The sequence below is a fragment of the Xenopus laevis genome, chromosome 6L (assembly GCF_017654675.1).
Source record: "Xenopus laevis strain J_2021 chromosome 6L, Xenopus_laevis_v10.1, whole genome shotgun sequence".
Taxonomy (NCBI): Eukaryota; Metazoa; Chordata; class Amphibia; order Anura; family Pipidae; genus Xenopus; species Xenopus laevis.
The window spans coordinates 74141440-74159393 of NC_054381.1; the positions used below are offsets into that span (position 1 = coordinate 74141440).

At 39.5% G+C, this 17954-nt stretch overlaps 1 protein-coding gene across 1 annotated transcript in view; it reads left to right on the forward strand.

Moving 5' to 3' along the window:
* The first annotated feature begins 7171 nt into the window (after positions 1 to 7171).
* LOC108719048 (ankyrin repeat domain-containing protein 33B) overlaps positions 7172 to 17954 on the forward strand; it is a 43054-nt gene continuing 32271 nt past the window's right edge. Inside the window, exon 1 of the mRNA XM_018267643.2 lies at positions 7172 to 8645. Coding sequence (XP_018123132.1) covers positions 8085 to 8645 — 561 coding nt within the window. The 5' untranslated portion in view covers positions 7172 to 8084. The remainder of the gene's footprint in view (positions 8646 to 17954) is intronic.

The following is a 17954-nucleotide window of genomic DNA, read 5'->3' on the forward strand; positions in this document are numbered from 1 at the left end:
TCAGTGTCGAGGGAAGCGTCTAGGCAAAAAACAACAAGAGAAGGTGTCCGTCCCTCCACAGGCAAGGCTTGCTAGGAACAAACAATGTAGATCAAATCCCGTACAGCCTCAGATCCACTCATGAGGTCACAACCAATATGTACCCGTCGCAGGCTGTCTCAGGTAGGAGAGCCAGGTCTTTGTGGTTGATTAGATGGTGAACGAACCATGGCGGAGCTTGTCGTTTCCCATTCCGGAGTCATTCGAAGGGATCGTGAAGATTTAGTGTCTTTAGATGTCGGCAAATTTGGCAAACCAAGATTATTCAGGAATGTGTTGCTTTTCTGCAGGTCAGAGAGGAAGTGTTGCTGTCCTTTTATAGAGACAATTAATTTGAAGGGGAACCCCCATCGATATGGGGTGTTGTGTGCTCTTAGATGCTGAGTGACAGGTCTAAAGTCCCTTCTTTTGGCCAGCGTGATGGGGGATATGTCGTTATAGATTTGTATCTTCGCCCCCTGGAATTCAATGTGTGTTGAGTTCCGTGTTTCCTGAAGAACTTTCTCCTTACTCTCAAAATAGTGGCAACAGATTACAATGTCTCTCGGAGCCGACTGGCTGGGTTTCTTAGGACCCATCGCTCTATGTGCCCTATCGAATCGCCAAGCCTCTACTGGTAAATCCGGGCAAAGTTTAGAAAACAGAGCTCTGAGGTAGTGCCTGATATCTTTTGGCAGAATGCTTTCAGGGACACCTCGTATACGCAAATTCTGTCTTCGGTTTCTGTTTTCCAGATCCTCGCAGTGCGATTTGAGATTGGCCAGTTCCTCCTGTATAGTGAGCTGGTCGTCTTCTAGGGTGTTATGCCTTACTATCAAGTTGTCTGAGATAGTCTCTAGCTTATCCACTCTTTGGCCCAGTGAATGCAACTCTGTCTTAAATTCGTGTACTGCGTCTTTAACTGCACCTGCTATTGCAGCAGTCAGTGAATTATGTAGAGCCGAGAGCTGAAGTGGTAGTATGTCAGCTGTAACAAGCCGAGAAGTGTAGGAGTCGTCTGCCCTATTTAAAGATGTTTCCATCCAGTTGTCTGGAGTGCGTGGGCGTGAGTCTAAATCTATGCCGCCATCTTTGGCCTTACACAGCTTGTCAGTTGCCACATGTTTAGGCTGAGGCAATGTCTGTGAGTGGGCCCCGTATGGAGAACTGGAGGCCGAGGTTTGGCTCATATTCTGGTCCCCAGTATCGTCGTTCCCAACCCTACGCAGCTGGTCCGTATCCATATATGCATGCTGTGCGGAAGTCCAAGCAGGGTGACCGGTGGAGGAACTGGAAGCTGAAGTATTGCGGCAATCGAGGTGGTCTCCACCGTCCCTGGTACTGCGTGGCTTGTCAGCGGCTGCTAGTCTGTGTAACAATGCTGCACGTTTGTGCAAGCTTTTGTGTGCTCTGTCTGGAGTAGTGTGCTCCGGAACCGAGTTCGAGTGCCTATCGGCTCTAGGTTTTTCTTTTTCCCCATGTCTGGAGGCTGCAGCTGTGGGATTCCCCAAACGTTTGTTTGCCAAAAACTGCTAATATTCTGGGATTTATGGCCTCTCACTGCGGAGCGACGTAAAGCAGCGTTTTCACTCGGTCATGTTGCGCATGCGCCCCCAAAACTTGTAGTTTTTAAATGCTTTTCTCTTCTTTCCTATTAACTTCTTTACTTCTATATTAAGCCACCTAGGGTGATTTTTACTACTTAATGGAATAGACTGAGAACAGCAACAATTTAATATAACTTTAAATTACAACCATTTGTGTTCTTGTGTCTTCAGCTGAAAACATAATGCTCCAATCCATACTCTGAAGGGCAGTGCCCTCAAGGCACTAAAATTAACTTTTCTGAAATTCATGTTTTTTGTTGCCTCAGTGTATATTCGTTCTTTGCACCAGACATTAAATGATATAAGATTATGGTCACTATTACATAGGGGTTCAATTACTTGCACATTCGCTATACATTCTGGGTCTTTAGAGATTACTAGCTGGTTCGCTCCTCAACAACCTGTGCCATAAAATTTTCATGCAACAAGTTTATAAACTTGTTCCCAAGTTGCTCCAGTCAATATCTGAGTAATTAAAAGCCCCCATTATCATAACTTCTGCAAACTAGCAGCCTTTTTCTATTTTAACAGGAGTTTAGCCTCCTCCTCACTTACATTAGGGGGTCTATAGCATACAATTAATTTGATGGACTCTTTACAATTGGTAAAAAGCTCCACCAATTACTTACACACTCTCATTTTCTAACATCATCTCCTCCTTTATATTAGCTTTTAAATCCTGTCTAACAAACAGACATACCCCTCCTCCTTTTCTATTGCCTCTGTCCCTCCGAAAAAAAAGTATAGCCACTGATATTAACTGCCCAGTCATGCAACTCATTCAGCCATGTTTTGGCCACACCGATCACATCATATTTTCCCTCCAGCACCTCCAGCTCTCCCATTTTACCAGTCAGACTCCTTGCATTTGCAAACATACATTTGATACTGGTACCATATTGAACTAAGTTTGTCAATTTCTTGTAGAAACCTTCACTGAATTTTAATGATAAGAGGCAAAACATAGATTTTTCACTGTGAATAATGAATAATTATAATTCTCATTACTTAAGTATCCTTATACTGTACATCCCTGATCTGGAAACATATAACATTTCTTTTATACAACACATTCATAATAATCTATAATCAATACTTAATCAGAGGCAAGATTGCCATGGTTTATATAACCTATAAGCTTTCAAAGTTAAATAGTTAATTATCCCAACTGATTGATTAAAGTGGGACAAACCTCCTGGCCTTGAAAATCTACTGAGTGTGTCCTTTTGTCTAGTAAATAGTCAGTAGATGCTGAATGTCTTCAATCAACTAAACATTTTCTTGGGAAAGGAATGGTCTATTTATAGCCTTGTAATCACATAATTGCTCTTTAGCTCAGTTAATTAAATGTGACATTCCTAAATCGGCTCATTGTTAACACTGTTCTTCTTACATACAAAGAGCTTGAGAGTGAATATGCTGCACTCTATTTAAGTCTGTGGCTGGCTTCGGCATTTTAATCATACTTCTGTAGTACGCTTAACATTTTGTCATGACATTTATAGCACAGAAAAAATAACTAAAAAAAAGTCTTTCTTGAAAATATCAAAATGTTACTTTGTATCAAGAGTTTATGTGTTGAAAATTGCACTTATTGTACAATACTAATTCTTTAATTAATGCAGAGACTGCCCACATTTGGAACTGCTCATTTTTTATGGGGCCAATGTAGTTGTGAGGTGTAGAAGAGGATACAAGCCATTATGTGAAAGTTGAGGTGAATGACTATACGTTCTCCTAGATTTTTCTGAATTCTCAAAGGCCAGTTTGCAGAAGTTAACCCAAAAATAAAATTTTGCCCAATGAAAACTATTTTAATTCTTAAAAACTTTCCAATATGCATTAACTACAAATTTCCAATGGTTTTAATTTTTTAAAATTGAACTGCTGTTGAAAACACTATGGGGCAAATTCACTAAGATGCGAAGTTGCGCCAGGCGCAACTTCGCCGCACTTCGCCAGGCGTAGTTTCGCCAGGGCTCCGCAAATTCACTAAAATCCGAAGTTGCGCACAGGGGTAGCGTACGGTTGCGAAGTTGCGCTAGCGTTGATTCGCTATATAAAGCGAAGTTACGCTAGCGAAGGCTAATTTGCATATGGCGCGAAATTCAAATTTCAATGGAGGAACACGTATCTGCACTACAAATGCCTAGAAAAATTTCAAATCACCAAATAAAAATTTTATTTTGCCCTACACATGTGCCCACTGTCTAGGTAAGTTGCCATGAGTCAGGAAATGTAGGGGGGAGGAAGGGGAGCCCCAAAAAATTTTCGATCTTTTTCAGCCTATCAGCCATCATGTAGAAAACACGCCAGCGTTTTTTTGGGACTTAGAAAAAAAATTGACTTTTTTTGAAACTATCCCTATCTACTCTATTGCGCTTCGTCAGGTCTGAGGTGGCGAAGGAAGTCTAGCGTAAAAGGTAGCGTTCAGTACACTGCGCAAGTTAGTGAATTTGCGTAGTTTCGTTGCTAGCGAAGATTCGCCTGGCGTAAGGTTGCGAAGTAACACTAGCGAAACTACGCCAGCGTTTGTTAGTGAATTTGCGCAGTAGCGAAAATGCCAAATGCTAGCGAATTAACGCTAGCGTTCGGCGCTTCGCGTCTTAGTGAATTTGCCCCTATGAGGCCTATTTATCAAAGGTCAGATTTTAGTGGTTTTAGAGGTTCTTGAAACCACGACTAAACTCTAAAACTATGAATGTCATGACAAACAAATATGAATACATCTGAAATCTCTAAAAGTCAAGTGCTTCAGACAATTCCTAGCGAAAAACCTCTAAGTCCGAATTGTTTTAAAATGGTCCAAAAGGATCAGTGCAGCTCCCATTGACTTCTATACGACCTTGACAACATTTGCCTGGTGATGTTTTGTATTAGAGGTTTTCATGGTTTTTACAATTAATACAGCTCCCATTTTTAGAGCTTTAAACTTTTTTTAAAAAAAAAATCAATATTTGATTGTTTATAAATGCACACCAATCTGTCTGTTCCTTTGTGTTCTCTGCCATAGTGATGCTGACTTTTACAGCAATATACCAGAAGCCAGCTGATTAACAGACCTGCAAAGAATTATATAAGACTGATTTTTGATACATTGCTTCAAGAGACTATACCAGCAATGCAGAAACGGGCAGAAAAATACTGCTTTTACTTGCAATTACATTCAACGATTACTTAAAAAACATGAAAGGATTTAATAAATGTATATTGGACAGTTGCTTAGTATTACAATAATGATGCACTGATAAAACAATGCTAGACCACAAATATGGGCTTAAGCCAAAAATTATGCAAACTACCATTAACAAATTCAGTAGTATTTTGAGATTTTAATACTGGACAGCACAAAATACAGTATACTTTGTTTTGATATAGTCAGGCACACATCTATACTTCTGACAATATGTGCAATCAAATAAGATTACCGTAAAATTGTTTGGCAAAAGACAATATCAGTTAAATTAGCTATTCATATTTGGATTGAGTTTAACTGATCTGACCAATTGGCTCACAGATCTGTTAGTAACCTCAAGCAAAGGCTATGTGGCTCATTAACTTATTTGGCATTAGTGCAACCACATCATACACTTGTAAGAAGACCCATTCACAGGGTCAGACAGTTCTATTAGAAATAATGGAATTGTAAGAAAGTGTGTGCCTATGTGCATAGCGTGTATTAGTTGCCACATGGGGGTAACGGAGATGTGGTTGGAGGACAAGAAGAAGACAATTTGAAAATAATTTTAATTTTGCATAATATTGGGATATTTGATGAGAGATGTGAATACAAGGCTACCGTGGCTGAAATCTTTCTTGTCTCACATGAATCAAGTGATAGTAACATACATATGGAGGAATGTAATAAAAGTCGGTAATGGAAAAAATATTCGCACTACGAAAAGTTATGCCTCTGTGCGAACAAATTTGGCTATGCTTGAATTTAATATATCGTTTGCAAACCGGGAAACTGTTTAGCGACCACTTCCGACAGTGGAAGAAGGTTTGCGAATTTTATAGTTTGCGTCAATGTGCAGTGAATGTAATAAAACTTCTAACTAAAAAAGTTATGTTTGCTCCAAAAGATTACGACACCTTAAAGCACTTCTTAAAAGCGGGCAATGCACAATGAAAATTCGCAATGTGTAATGAAAATTCGCAATGTATAACATTTTAAGGAAGCATATTACATTGCGAAATGCACATTTTTATTTTTATTTGTGCAAATTGTTTTGCTCTTTGCGACTTTTATTACATTCCCCCAATAGTATCATAGTAACATAGTAAGTTAGTTGAAAAAAGACACACGTCCATCAAGTTCAACATTTTAACTTTTTTTAACCTGCCTAACTGCCAGTTGATCCAGAGGAAGGCAAAAAAACTCATTTGAAGCCTCTCCAATTTGCCTCAGAGGGGGAAAAAAAATCCTTCCTGACCAAAATGGAAAAAAATCGGACTACTCCCTAGATCAACTTGTACTATGAGCTATCTTTTATAACCCTGTATTCCCTCACTTGCTAAAAAAACATCCAACCCCTTCTTAAAGCTATCTAATGTATCAGCCAGTACAACTGATTGTATAGGGTACAACATTTGCATATATTCTGGGATTGCTTTACAGAATGATGAATGGTGGATTGAATGCACATGGTTGGCTCAGTGGCTAGAATGCTACTATTAAGTCATTTTTGGTTTAGTTTAGCATTTAGGCATCTTCCCAAGATCTCACCCTAACTGATGCTCAGCCACTTTTCCCTGGGTTAATAGCTCCACAGTTTGGGAAAAACTGACTTATGCCAAAATAAAATGGCAGTCCTATTCTAGTAAAACATAATTGTAAAAACCATGTAACCATTACTGCTTTGTATGTGTCTAAATTATGATGATTAGTTTCTGTTTTATGTATGTGTGTTTGTTTTTGCCAAAGATGCAAACAGCTTATGAAATCACTTTATCTGGCAGCCAGTATATAATCAATAAATGACTCCACCCACGTGCATGACATCATTGTGTTTGTATATACCACATGGCATAACTGATTCAGTCAAAGCAACGCACAAATATTTATAAGGAACACTTCATATAATATACCTATTTAGTTTGTAAAGTTTTATGCACTATTTGATTTTAAAACATGAAACAAAATCAGCTAACAGTTATTCTAAAACCTTAGGGTCGATGCAAAGGATACAGATGTGTTAGGTGCATATAACAAAACAAAGAAGCAACTTTTATATGCCATGGACAAAAGAGATAAATGCACACAAAATGTGTTTACTTCTTAAACTTAGCTTAGCTTAGCTTAACCTAAACTTAAATACCCGCAAACCTTTTCTAAGTCTCACAATGTACAGTATCTACTAATGTTTACAAGAGAAGAGAAGGGAATTCTCACCTGCTAGTTGTGCATGATTATGTGCCTGATTTGCAAGAACTAACACTGACAGCTGTACATTTCCAATTTAAATCTCTTTTAAAATGTGCCCCTGATGTCAACACACTAATCTGAATCCTCAATCTCCTCAGAGAAGCCATGATCGGCTTAGAGAGACGGAGTTTTCCAACTGTCTTTCTGCATGGTAACATTGCATGACAAGGACCTCTTTCACGTTCTGTTTTTTTTCTAACAGAATATATTTTATCTTTTACTTTTTAATGTCGAAATTTATTTTTTTCTGCATTTTGTGCCATATTAATATGCACACATTTGGCGCATCAAAGACTGAGAAACAAGTGATTTAAGGATACTAATATCCTATGTCTAACATGCTGTGTTAGTCAGACAACCGCAAAAAAATTAGAAAGGAGATTCTTTTTTTTCTGCTTTGTTTTCAGGATATTTTTTGCAGGAAAGTCCCTTTTAGACCACAATTTGCTAACAACAAGTATCTAAGAAAACCTGACAGATTAACGACTGCTTGTACTGCTTTCACATTCACTTCTTTCTGTGCTGATTTTTTTTCTTTATTCCAGCCTCTTCTTCACATCTAAACTACCAAAAAATTATCTGGACAAATATTCTTAGGAACAACACTATTGGACTTTTGGCAACAGCTCATTGCTCCATTCTTCTTTAATTTACATGAATACTTGCGGAAATATTCCCTTTTACTGGAACTGCAAAGCTGAAGAGGAATCACACTATTTCCTCAAGGAGGAAGAGAGATCATATATGCTGCAATATTAAACAATAGATGTGTATGCTGAAAAGTGTACAAACAGCTTGTCTCAGTTATAAGTAAGTATAGAAGTCATATGGGCAAAATACATATGGTATGACCATGGATGCCCCATTTACTTGTTTTTAAAGAAAAAAGACAAACTGAGGTATTAAGTAACCTTACAGATAGTAATATACTATATTTTTACTTTTTGAGGATGTATTTTCATGACTTGGAAGAAACTGTGTGAGTTGAAATGCTTCATGGATTCTAACGCCTTTTGTTCTCAGTTAAACTAATGGTTCTTTTGTCTGGAACAAGAAATACAGGTGGGGAGTCAAGAGGAAATAAAGTAAATGTAGAGGTCCACCCCAGTCAAAATGTAGGAAATAGCAACTGTTTAGTAGAGGAGGCCAATGAACAAGATGTGGAAGACTTTGCTCCTGGTGATGAAGATGTTGCCTGGCCGGGAACCACAGACCCTCTCCCACAGCTTCTTGCTGTTGTGCCTAGCATGGAAAATCGTATTAATCGATCAGATCAAGATGAAGAATGTGAAGAATATGATGATTTATCTGATTTGCCAGATACCAGAAGCATTGCTTCAGATGACTCATTTTACCCACCAGATATTGAAACACGGCGCTCCTGGCTGCATGGACAGGAAAGTGATGATGACGATGATGATGGATGCCAAGGTTTTGATGCAGAAAGTTTTAGAAGTTGGGAGAGCACTGAAAGCCCAGAGCCTCTGACACTTATAAAGGCCTGCAGTACCAATAATGCCATTGTACTAAAAGCCCTTATGCGCCAGGGTTTGGCTGAAGAGGAAGTATGTGAGACAGACAGGAATAATAGGGTAAGTTATATTTAACATATCTGTTTGTGTCTTTAGGCTACATTTTCTCATAACATCTAAATCTAAAACTTCAAATCAATGAAATGTATAGATTTTCAATGAACCAAAAGGAGGCATGATATTAATTTAAGATGACTGAATATCTAATAAAGCTGTTTATTGCAGTATGAAATATCCTGAGGCATGGAAGGGATGTTATGTGCAGTGGACTAATAATAAATTATATGCAAGTTTTCCTTTCAAGCTAAAAAAAAGCAAATTTTCTTTGTATTTTATACTTGAAGGGACATATGAATCCTACTTATATGTCAGAAACAAAAATTGTGCAATAGCTGTTACTATTGCTCCCCAAGATGATAAATTCAAGTGCATGCAAATTCAAATAATGTAATTTGCTGGGCTAGGGGTGTCAATATGTACTCGGCATTCCTCAGTGAATTGTCTTTACTATTGTTTATACTAACTGAGGAATGGCAACACAATACTGATACAGAAGTTCCATGGTCAAGTGCTCATTTTTGGTATAAAGTGCGCCAGCCTGTTAAATTTCTATAGCAATGCTACACCCCGTGTACTTCCCAGACATTCCTCAATTTAATTCAACGGCACCCTTACTGAATAACATAGTAATAATAGTTTCCTTCTCTATCTCACTTTAGTGGCATAGCTTCTCTTTTCAGGGGATTTATTTTCAGTGTTCCAAAGTTTAATGGTTTTATCATTATTTAAAAATGTAATTGATATTAGTATACAGTATTTGCATATTTCTATTCCCGGCACTACTGGTTCTGACACTTGAAACAATGAAGTAGAATCCAGTTTCTTAACATACATATGAAGAAGTATGCAAATCATTGTTGGGACTGGAGTCTTGGCTGGAAGAGAACCGGCTTATGCTACATAGTTTTAAAAAGTCAGAATTGTCCAAAAAGGGAAATATTGCTTAGAACTGTTTTACATTTACAAATAACTGTACTGAAAACCCAACTAAAATGTTTAATGTATTATTAACCCATGCTTAGAATTACTTTTTCTTTCATCATACACATTATACAGAAATACATTTTGGTGGAGTTTTCTCTTAATAGTCAAATATAAAATAAACTATGGAGCAGATTCCTAAGCTAATAATGCTCTTTGCATTTGCTTGTGCCTTCTCCTGCATTGGATCTTTTATGTATTCCAGCACTAGGGGACCACCCAAGTCCCCAGTGTTTTTGAACCAATGTGGGTGTGGTTGGGCAGCATGCCAACCCCTAAAATCCTGCCGGTCTAGGCCTGGGCCTAGGTGGCCTTTCCACAAATCCGGGCCTGAGTGTTACTGTTAATGTTTTCAATGATCATTACCCACAGCCTAACATACTCATGTTATTAGTTCAAATGGGTAGGAGATTCATAGTGGTATCCTAGATGTAGCAGGAGTATGCAATAGAGAGTTACACGTGCATTTAACAAGCTTAGTTCTGCTTTATACCGTTTTTCCTAATCTGCTTAAACTGCCTCTTATCTTGTAGTGTGTCCAGTTTTTGAAAAGGTACAGGTTATGAAACCACACCACTTTTGCAGGTTTAGCATAGGTCACATTGTAGAAACATGTGACTCACTAAATATAACTTTGTAAATGTTCTGTACTTATTTTGTAAACCAGCATTATTTGACCCCTGGCATTAAAAGTTTACCATCATAATCATCATCATCATCATTTATTTATATAGAGCCAACAAGTTACTTAGTGCTTTACATTAGATAACAGGGAGCAAACAGTAAATTGCAAATAAACAGATTTACAGAGTACAATAGGATTAAATAGCCCCACTCACAAGAGTTTATAAAATAATGGGGTAGGATACAATTTAGATATAGGGATTTTAGAAACAAATTTGTGATTTATAATATTACTGATTGAAGTTGAAAGCGACTTGTTAGAATACCTGCAGAGTGCCTGTGGGGTCGAGTGAAAGGTGATGTTGTTAACTTTTGTTAACAGAGTGAGATCTAAGTGCCTCCTAGGCAGAGTGCATGAAGGGTCGAGTGAAAGGTAATGTTGTTAACAGAGTGAGATCTAAGAGACAGGGGAGGATTTTGGAGGAAATATAATGAGTTCTGTTTTAGAAAGATTCAGTTTCAGGTGGCGCTGTGACATCCAGGGGAAGACAGCAGAAAGTCTGTAACTTGGGAAAGGACAGAAGGAGAGATGTCAGGAGTAGATAAATAGAGTTGGGTTCCATCAGCAAAAAGGTGATGCTAAAGTCCAAACGACTGAATATGTTTTGCTAGCAAAGTGATATAGAGTGAGAACAGCAGAGGACCTAAGACAGAGCCTTGAGGAACGCCAACAGAGAGAGGGAACGTAGTAGAGTTAGGGTTAGAAAACTATAGAATGTCTAGGAGGAGCTGCAGAGTGTATGGAATAGTGACCTTAGACTTTGCCAGGAGAAGATCATTGCTTACTTTGGTGAGTACATTTTCAGTTGGGCAGCAGTCAGATTGCAGGGGGTTGAGAAGGGAGTTGTGAATGAAATGCTTGTAAACAAGCCTTTCCAGCAATTTTGATGTGAATGGAGGAAGAGAAACTGGATGATAGTTGGTGGGAGAGATGGGATCAAGGTAAGGTGCTTGTTTGAATAAAGATGGAAATGTACCAGTAGAAAGAGAAAGGTTAAATACTTGGCTAAGTGCAGGAGAGAGTGTATCAGAGATTGGGTAATGGAGGTGAGAAGGTACAGATGCAGCCACTTTCTTTTGTAAATTTAACGCGCTGTGACGCTAGCTAAGCAGCAGCAAGTGCGATACCTAAAGTTGTCTCGTCGCATTTAACGCAGTTACTGTTTTTAAATTGACTGCAATACCAGCTTTGGCCACTAGATGTCTCCAAGTGCTATGTATTCAGGTACGAATCTACGTGAACTGCAGTGAGGGGTGAGAGGAGACAGATCGTTCCAGCCACAATCTCCTTAAAAACTTAAGAGCTGGACAAACGATCTATTTGTATTCTGATAGAAGATTAAGGCAGTATAAATAAAAGTGTGGAGACATGTTTCTGATGGAGAGGAACATTAATTATAAATTGTATCTGTGGATGACTTTGCATTGGGATATGATAGGGGATCTGAACTCAGAACTGTAAAACAAATCCATGATCTGCCCTTATGTTTTTTTTAACAATGCTGCAGTTTTTTTTAAATATTAAATTGCAATATATTTGAACAGAAAAATAATAATTATTTATAACATGTATTGTGTGTAACAATCAACAGCTCAGGTTGTATAGCCTTGTGGGCATAGTACAGGTTTATGAAGCTGAAGGTCATGAGTTCAATTCCTAGAAGTTTTTTACATCATTTTTTTCCCCCAGTTTTATTTTTTGTTTTTAACTAACTATTATTTTAAACTATTTTTAACTATTTCTTGTCACTTCTCTATAATGCCATTGATTTTTAAAGATTATTTCCAATCCAAAGAGAATTGCAACTAAAAATGTAATATTGTATATCATAATTTTGGTAATAAATTTGTCATTAGTGTAAGGACCAGAACAAGCATAAAGCTGGCCATAGATGTAAAGATCTTTAAAAGATCTTTTCATTATCGTAAGACCACAATTATCTCAAAATGATCGTTTAAATGTACGATGTGTTCATCAACTAAAAAGACCATTTCAGGCGTTATTCCCAGGAAAACAAAGGGTAGCTGCCTGCTTGGCCCTGCAAACATAGATAGATTGCACTGGGACCGACAAAGATTTTTTAACCTGGCCGATCAATTTCCTGACAGATGTCAGCCGAAAAATCGTAAGATGCACGTTCATTCGAATCCCACTAACTTCATGATAATTTGACGGATTGGTCGATTTCGCTAAAATTGGTCATTCACCAAAGTAAATTCTTTGCGTCTATGGGAACCTTAATTGTGCATTTGGTAAATCTACAATCTAACCTGAATCTCCAAAGGAACTAAAGTATTGATTCTGTTGACTGGGCTGCTAACCTCTAAAGTTGTCTGTATATATCTGTACATAAACACTAGAAAGTAAGTTTAGAAGGCATTTTTACTTGTTCCAATGTAAATTGTCCCACATTTTAAATCCCAAAAAAAGCACAATATTTTCAAGGAATTAGAGCCACAGGTCTTAGCAGGTCTATCCTGTGTATCCCCCTGCCCCCCACGAAGTCAGGCTGCTGTGACTGATTACCATGTATAAGCCTTAAGGCCGAAACTCCACAGACGTCTTCAACGCGATCTAATGCAATTCGATGATTCGCATGCATCACTTTGGATGCACCGAATCTCAGGTAAGTAATAGCAGTAAATGTGTCTTATCGCCCGTGGAGTTTTGCCCTTAAAGGAATCAGTACTGCGATTAGCTGGCTTCTGCATAGTTTACATCTCATATTCAGGCTGTAAAAGCCGTCTATTGTTGCTCAAACCTTACACTCAGATTGTACAGTAAATGCCCACATTGTTTAACTGTTCAACAGGCCTGGACTGGCAATCTATGGGTTCAGGCAAATGCTAGAGGGGCTGCTGTAAGTTGCAATAGACAGTCACTATTTGTTGGGCTGGTGGAGAGATGTTTGGGAGCCTGTGTACTTGAAATGCCAGAGCCTATTTTGACTCCCAGTCCAGACCTAGTTCACACCTTACTTTATGTACTACAGATAGGGTTTGCTCCTGGCCGGGAAAAAGATAATATATAGGAAGGCCAGTATTTTTTTGCCAGAAAAGGTGGCAACCCTAACTACAGGGCATATTATTTACCTTTGGGCTGATCTTTATTTCTACTCCGTGTGGCTAAAAGCACGTGGAAGCTGTGATTTAACAGCCAATAGTATGTGGGAGATGCTGAAAAGTGGAAGCTATGAGGGGATTTTTTGAAATGTAGCAAAATTCACAAACTATAGGAAAGCTGTCCCTAATTTAAAAGTCCCCTGAACTGAAATAGCACCAAACTGGAATTAAATGTACCACAAGTGACTAAATCATCTGGCAGTAAAAGGGTTAAACAATGGACTACTTTAAGTACAAGTAGATTTGTTGCCAAGTTTCCCCCCAGCTCATTTACATTTAAATTTTTATGTTCAAGAACTCACGCGTAAGACTTTAGTTGGGGGAAGGGTTTTTAACACCTCGCTGGCACCACTTATTTCTAATTTGAAAGCAAAGGATATTGTGAATAGTAATACAGTCAAAATACAATATTCAATACAGAAGTGTTTCCAATTTCAATGTATCCATTCCTTTTGTCCTTCAAACATTCCACATGCTGCCATGCCTGGGTACTGCAATGCACTGTGAGTATGTTTGACCCTCAAATGGTTAGGATTTTGGGCTGGGGTTCTTTATGTTACTGACTGACAATTTTTCTTTTCAATTTACCTATAATCTATTGATATTTAAAAGCATAATGTACATGTTACAACATATTAAATAAACATGTTTTTTTTACTGTATATTGAGTCTATGAGCATTTTTTATTTTTTATTTATATATATATATATATATATATATATATATATATATATATATATATATATATATATATATATATATATATATATATATATATATATATATCGGGAGCCCCTAGGCCCAATGCCATTTGTGCCCACTGCAGCACAGTGAGCGCCTCCCAGATACAGCCCTGGCCCCGAACTCAGAGCCATGAATGCGGCAGAGGGTGCGGATGATGGAGGGGGCCGGGAAGTAGGGAGAGAGGAGAAGTAGCGGAAAGCAAAGCAGCGCAGAGAGCAGCTGCATCGTTCATGCTGGAAGCGCCGCTGCACATGGAAGCAGCGGCGCTTCCATATTACTGGTCCTTTAAGTATAGATGGGGGTTTCTCTCCCTACACAAAATCTCACATCACCATCTCCCACAACCTCTTAATAAGCACATGTAATACAACAGCAGACAACCCCCACCCCTACCCTTTGTTGTCTGTACCTTAATCACCTTAAATATGTATTGCTGTGCACTTTGGCTAATTTGCATTTGAAAGCACAAGAGCTTGCTCATGTGAACTGTCTCACAAGCAGGGCAGGACTGCTGCTTCCAATGGGGATCAGGATAGGATAGGATATAGTCTCTGAATGCACCCACTAATAATGACTCATGTGAGGGGTTGGCACTTGGCACCATGCACTATACTGCTATAACCGTTACCATTCCCTGACTGCTGGTGAGACACTAAAGAATAACCGCCCCATATAACTGTACAATCGCTCAGATGTAATTAGTTGCGGTACTGTTTGTTAATGGAGACTGTGCAGGAGTGAAGCAATTCTTTCTAATTTCGAGATGCTAAAATGGCAGGATGACTTTTCACCAGCTTAACAGGACCTGTTATAGGCCAGACTGCAACTGCCACAGAAGTCCTTCTAACAATGTACCGTACATCTCCCTATTAACACACTACAACCAACTACACTAGGACCTTTGAAGCTGCAAATCCATTACTCGAGTATTTACTGCAAATCCCCAAAGGCCTTTGTGAGCCATTCCCATAGTGTTTCCAATCCAAATTAACCTGCTTCTATAAGTGCCACTGCTCACTTTGCCACTTGTGTATAACTACAGATGTGCACATACTGTATGTGGATAACACATATCCACTGTACTATTACTAATGTTCTAATTTACCTGGTTACCACATAGTAGGTATATACTGTAAAATGCTGTGGCCAGGGATGGGCAAATTTTTCCCCATATTTCGCAGCGGAAATGGCAGTTGCAGTATGGCGTCGTGCGTCATAAAAAAAAAAAACACACGTCAAAAAATGTTGCGCGCCTCAAAACATTTATGATGCCCATAGAGTTTTATGGGTGTCGACAACATTTCGCCTCAGGCGAATTTTTGCCGAAACAAAACGGGTCAAAATTGCCCATCCCTAGCTGTGACAAACTACCATGAAGTTCGGTAGCTTTTGTATAATGTTAATATTGAACCACTGTCACTTGAAAATGAACTGCCAAGTTAAAGCTATTTTTATTTTTTAAAAAAAATGACAAACATACGTAGTATTTTTTTTTATCTGGGAACAGAGCCAAGCGAAGATTATAATGCACAAAACAGTATATTTTATGGAGACATTTTCTATTACATACCATGCAATATACATTTTAAAATGTTGTTAAGGCTGAAATCAGCTCTTCAAAACGTAATTTATTACATATTATATTGAATAAGCACTTTTAAATAATTAATAGGAAAAGTTGTGAAAAACTGGCAATGACTAGATTCAAACCCACAACCTTCTGTACCCAAGTTCAGCACCTAGACAACTATGCTATTGCTACTGCTGTTGTTAAAAGCTGACTAAAACGTTAACTTATGCTACATATCATATGGCTGCTATCCAATGGCTAACATCCAAAGCATTTTACAATAGATCCAACATAATTCCCACTGCCATGCTCAGAATAATTATTATGTGTTTTAACAAAAAATAAACACAGCCAAGACAAAATTGGGATGTAGATCTGCATCCATTTCTACAGCAGCAACTGAGCTACTTTCTGTCCCGGGTGAATATTTTTTTTTCAACTCTGATACTTTTTAAACGTCGGGACAGCGTGTTTCCCTGCACTTAACGCGACCAGCGCATTTATCCTGATCTGTTACAGCGCGACAGAAGTACAATCCAGTCTGGCTTCATCTGTATGTGTCAGGGAGCCGGGAGCTCCCTCCAGGGAGGTAGTCTGGATCAAGGAGGAAGCCCTCTAGTGGGAGCAAGGTCGCGGTATCCGAAGGGTTAAGCAGTATCAGTAGTAGTGGTCACAGGCAGGAGTTAACGAGGGCAGGCAGATCAGATGCAAAAGTCCAAATTCCAGGCAAAGTTCAATAACACAGGGAGGTAACAGAAATCACAGGCAGGGAGCAGGAATCAAGGCTGGGAGCAGGAATCAAGGCTGGGAGAAAGCAGGACAGGAACCCAGGATCAAAAGTGGTTTGAAACCTATTCTTAGGCGCCGTCACAGTGTTTTGGGCGCCCTTTTATGACGAGATCCCGGCACCAGTGATGACATCATCATGCAGCGACGCTGCAGCCATGTGTTCAGCATGGGCGCCGCCATCTGGGATCTTCACTGTGATCGCCGGGAATGTAAACAGCGCCGTCGGGTACTTCTGACAGTCCTGACAGTACCCCCTCCCCCACGGGGGGCCTCTGGACCACCAGGACAAGGCTTTTGGGGAAACTTAGCGTGGAAATCCCTCAAAAGACAAGGAGCATGAACGTCAGAGTGTTCTTCCCAGGAGCATTCTTCAGGGCCAAAGCCCTTCCACTTGATGAGGTACTGAGGAGAACCCCTGGAGAGTCAGGAGTCAAGGATCTTTTCCACCTCATATTCTTGTTGACCATCCACAGAGATAGTAGGAGGGGGAGACTGGTCAACAGAAAAACGGTTGGAGGTAGCGGGTTTCACCAAGGAGACATGAAACACGTTGGGGATTCGCATCTCAGGGGGAAGCTGAAGTCTGACAGCCACAGGATTGATAATCTCCAAGATAGGAAATTGACCCACAAACTTCGGACCCAACTTGGGAGATGGCACCTTCAGACGAATGTTTCAAGAAGAAAGCCAAACGTTATCACCAACCTTGAGGAGAGGACCAAGTCTTCGATCAGCGAAGGTCTTGTGCACAAGAGTACTCTTCTCCAAATTAGACTTGGTTGCAGCCCAAATAACGGACATATGGGCCGCATGGTCATCAGCGGCTGGGACATCAGTCAAAACAAAGTCTTGCGGAAAGGCTTGAGGATGTTGGCCATACACAGACATGAATGGAGATATTCCAGTGGATAGATGACAGGCGTTGGTATGAGCAAATTCCGCCCACGGGAGAAGGTCAGACCAATCATCTTGGCAGAGGGAGACATGATTTCTCAGGAATTGTTCTAAGGCTTGATTCACTCGCTCCGCTGCCCCATTCGTTTGGGGATGATAGGCAGAGGAGAATTGGAGAGCAATACCCAAGACCTTGCATAAGGAACGCCAAAACTTTGCTGTGAACTGGGAACCTCTGTCAGAGACAATTGAATAAACAACTGCGACAACTCCACTACAGATGGAAGCTTCCGTAAAGGGATGAAGTGGGCCATCTTGCTAAAACGATCCAGATCACGGTACTCCCACTGGAGGGAGGAAGTTTGACTATGAAGTCCATTGCCAAATGCGTCCAAGGACGAGAGGGGACAGGCAATGGCTAGTGATGGGCAAATTTGCGCCGTTTCGCTTCGCCGAAAAATTCGCGAAACGGCGCCGGCATCTCCGTTTTTTTGAAAAACAATTTTTTTGCCGCCGGCGAATTT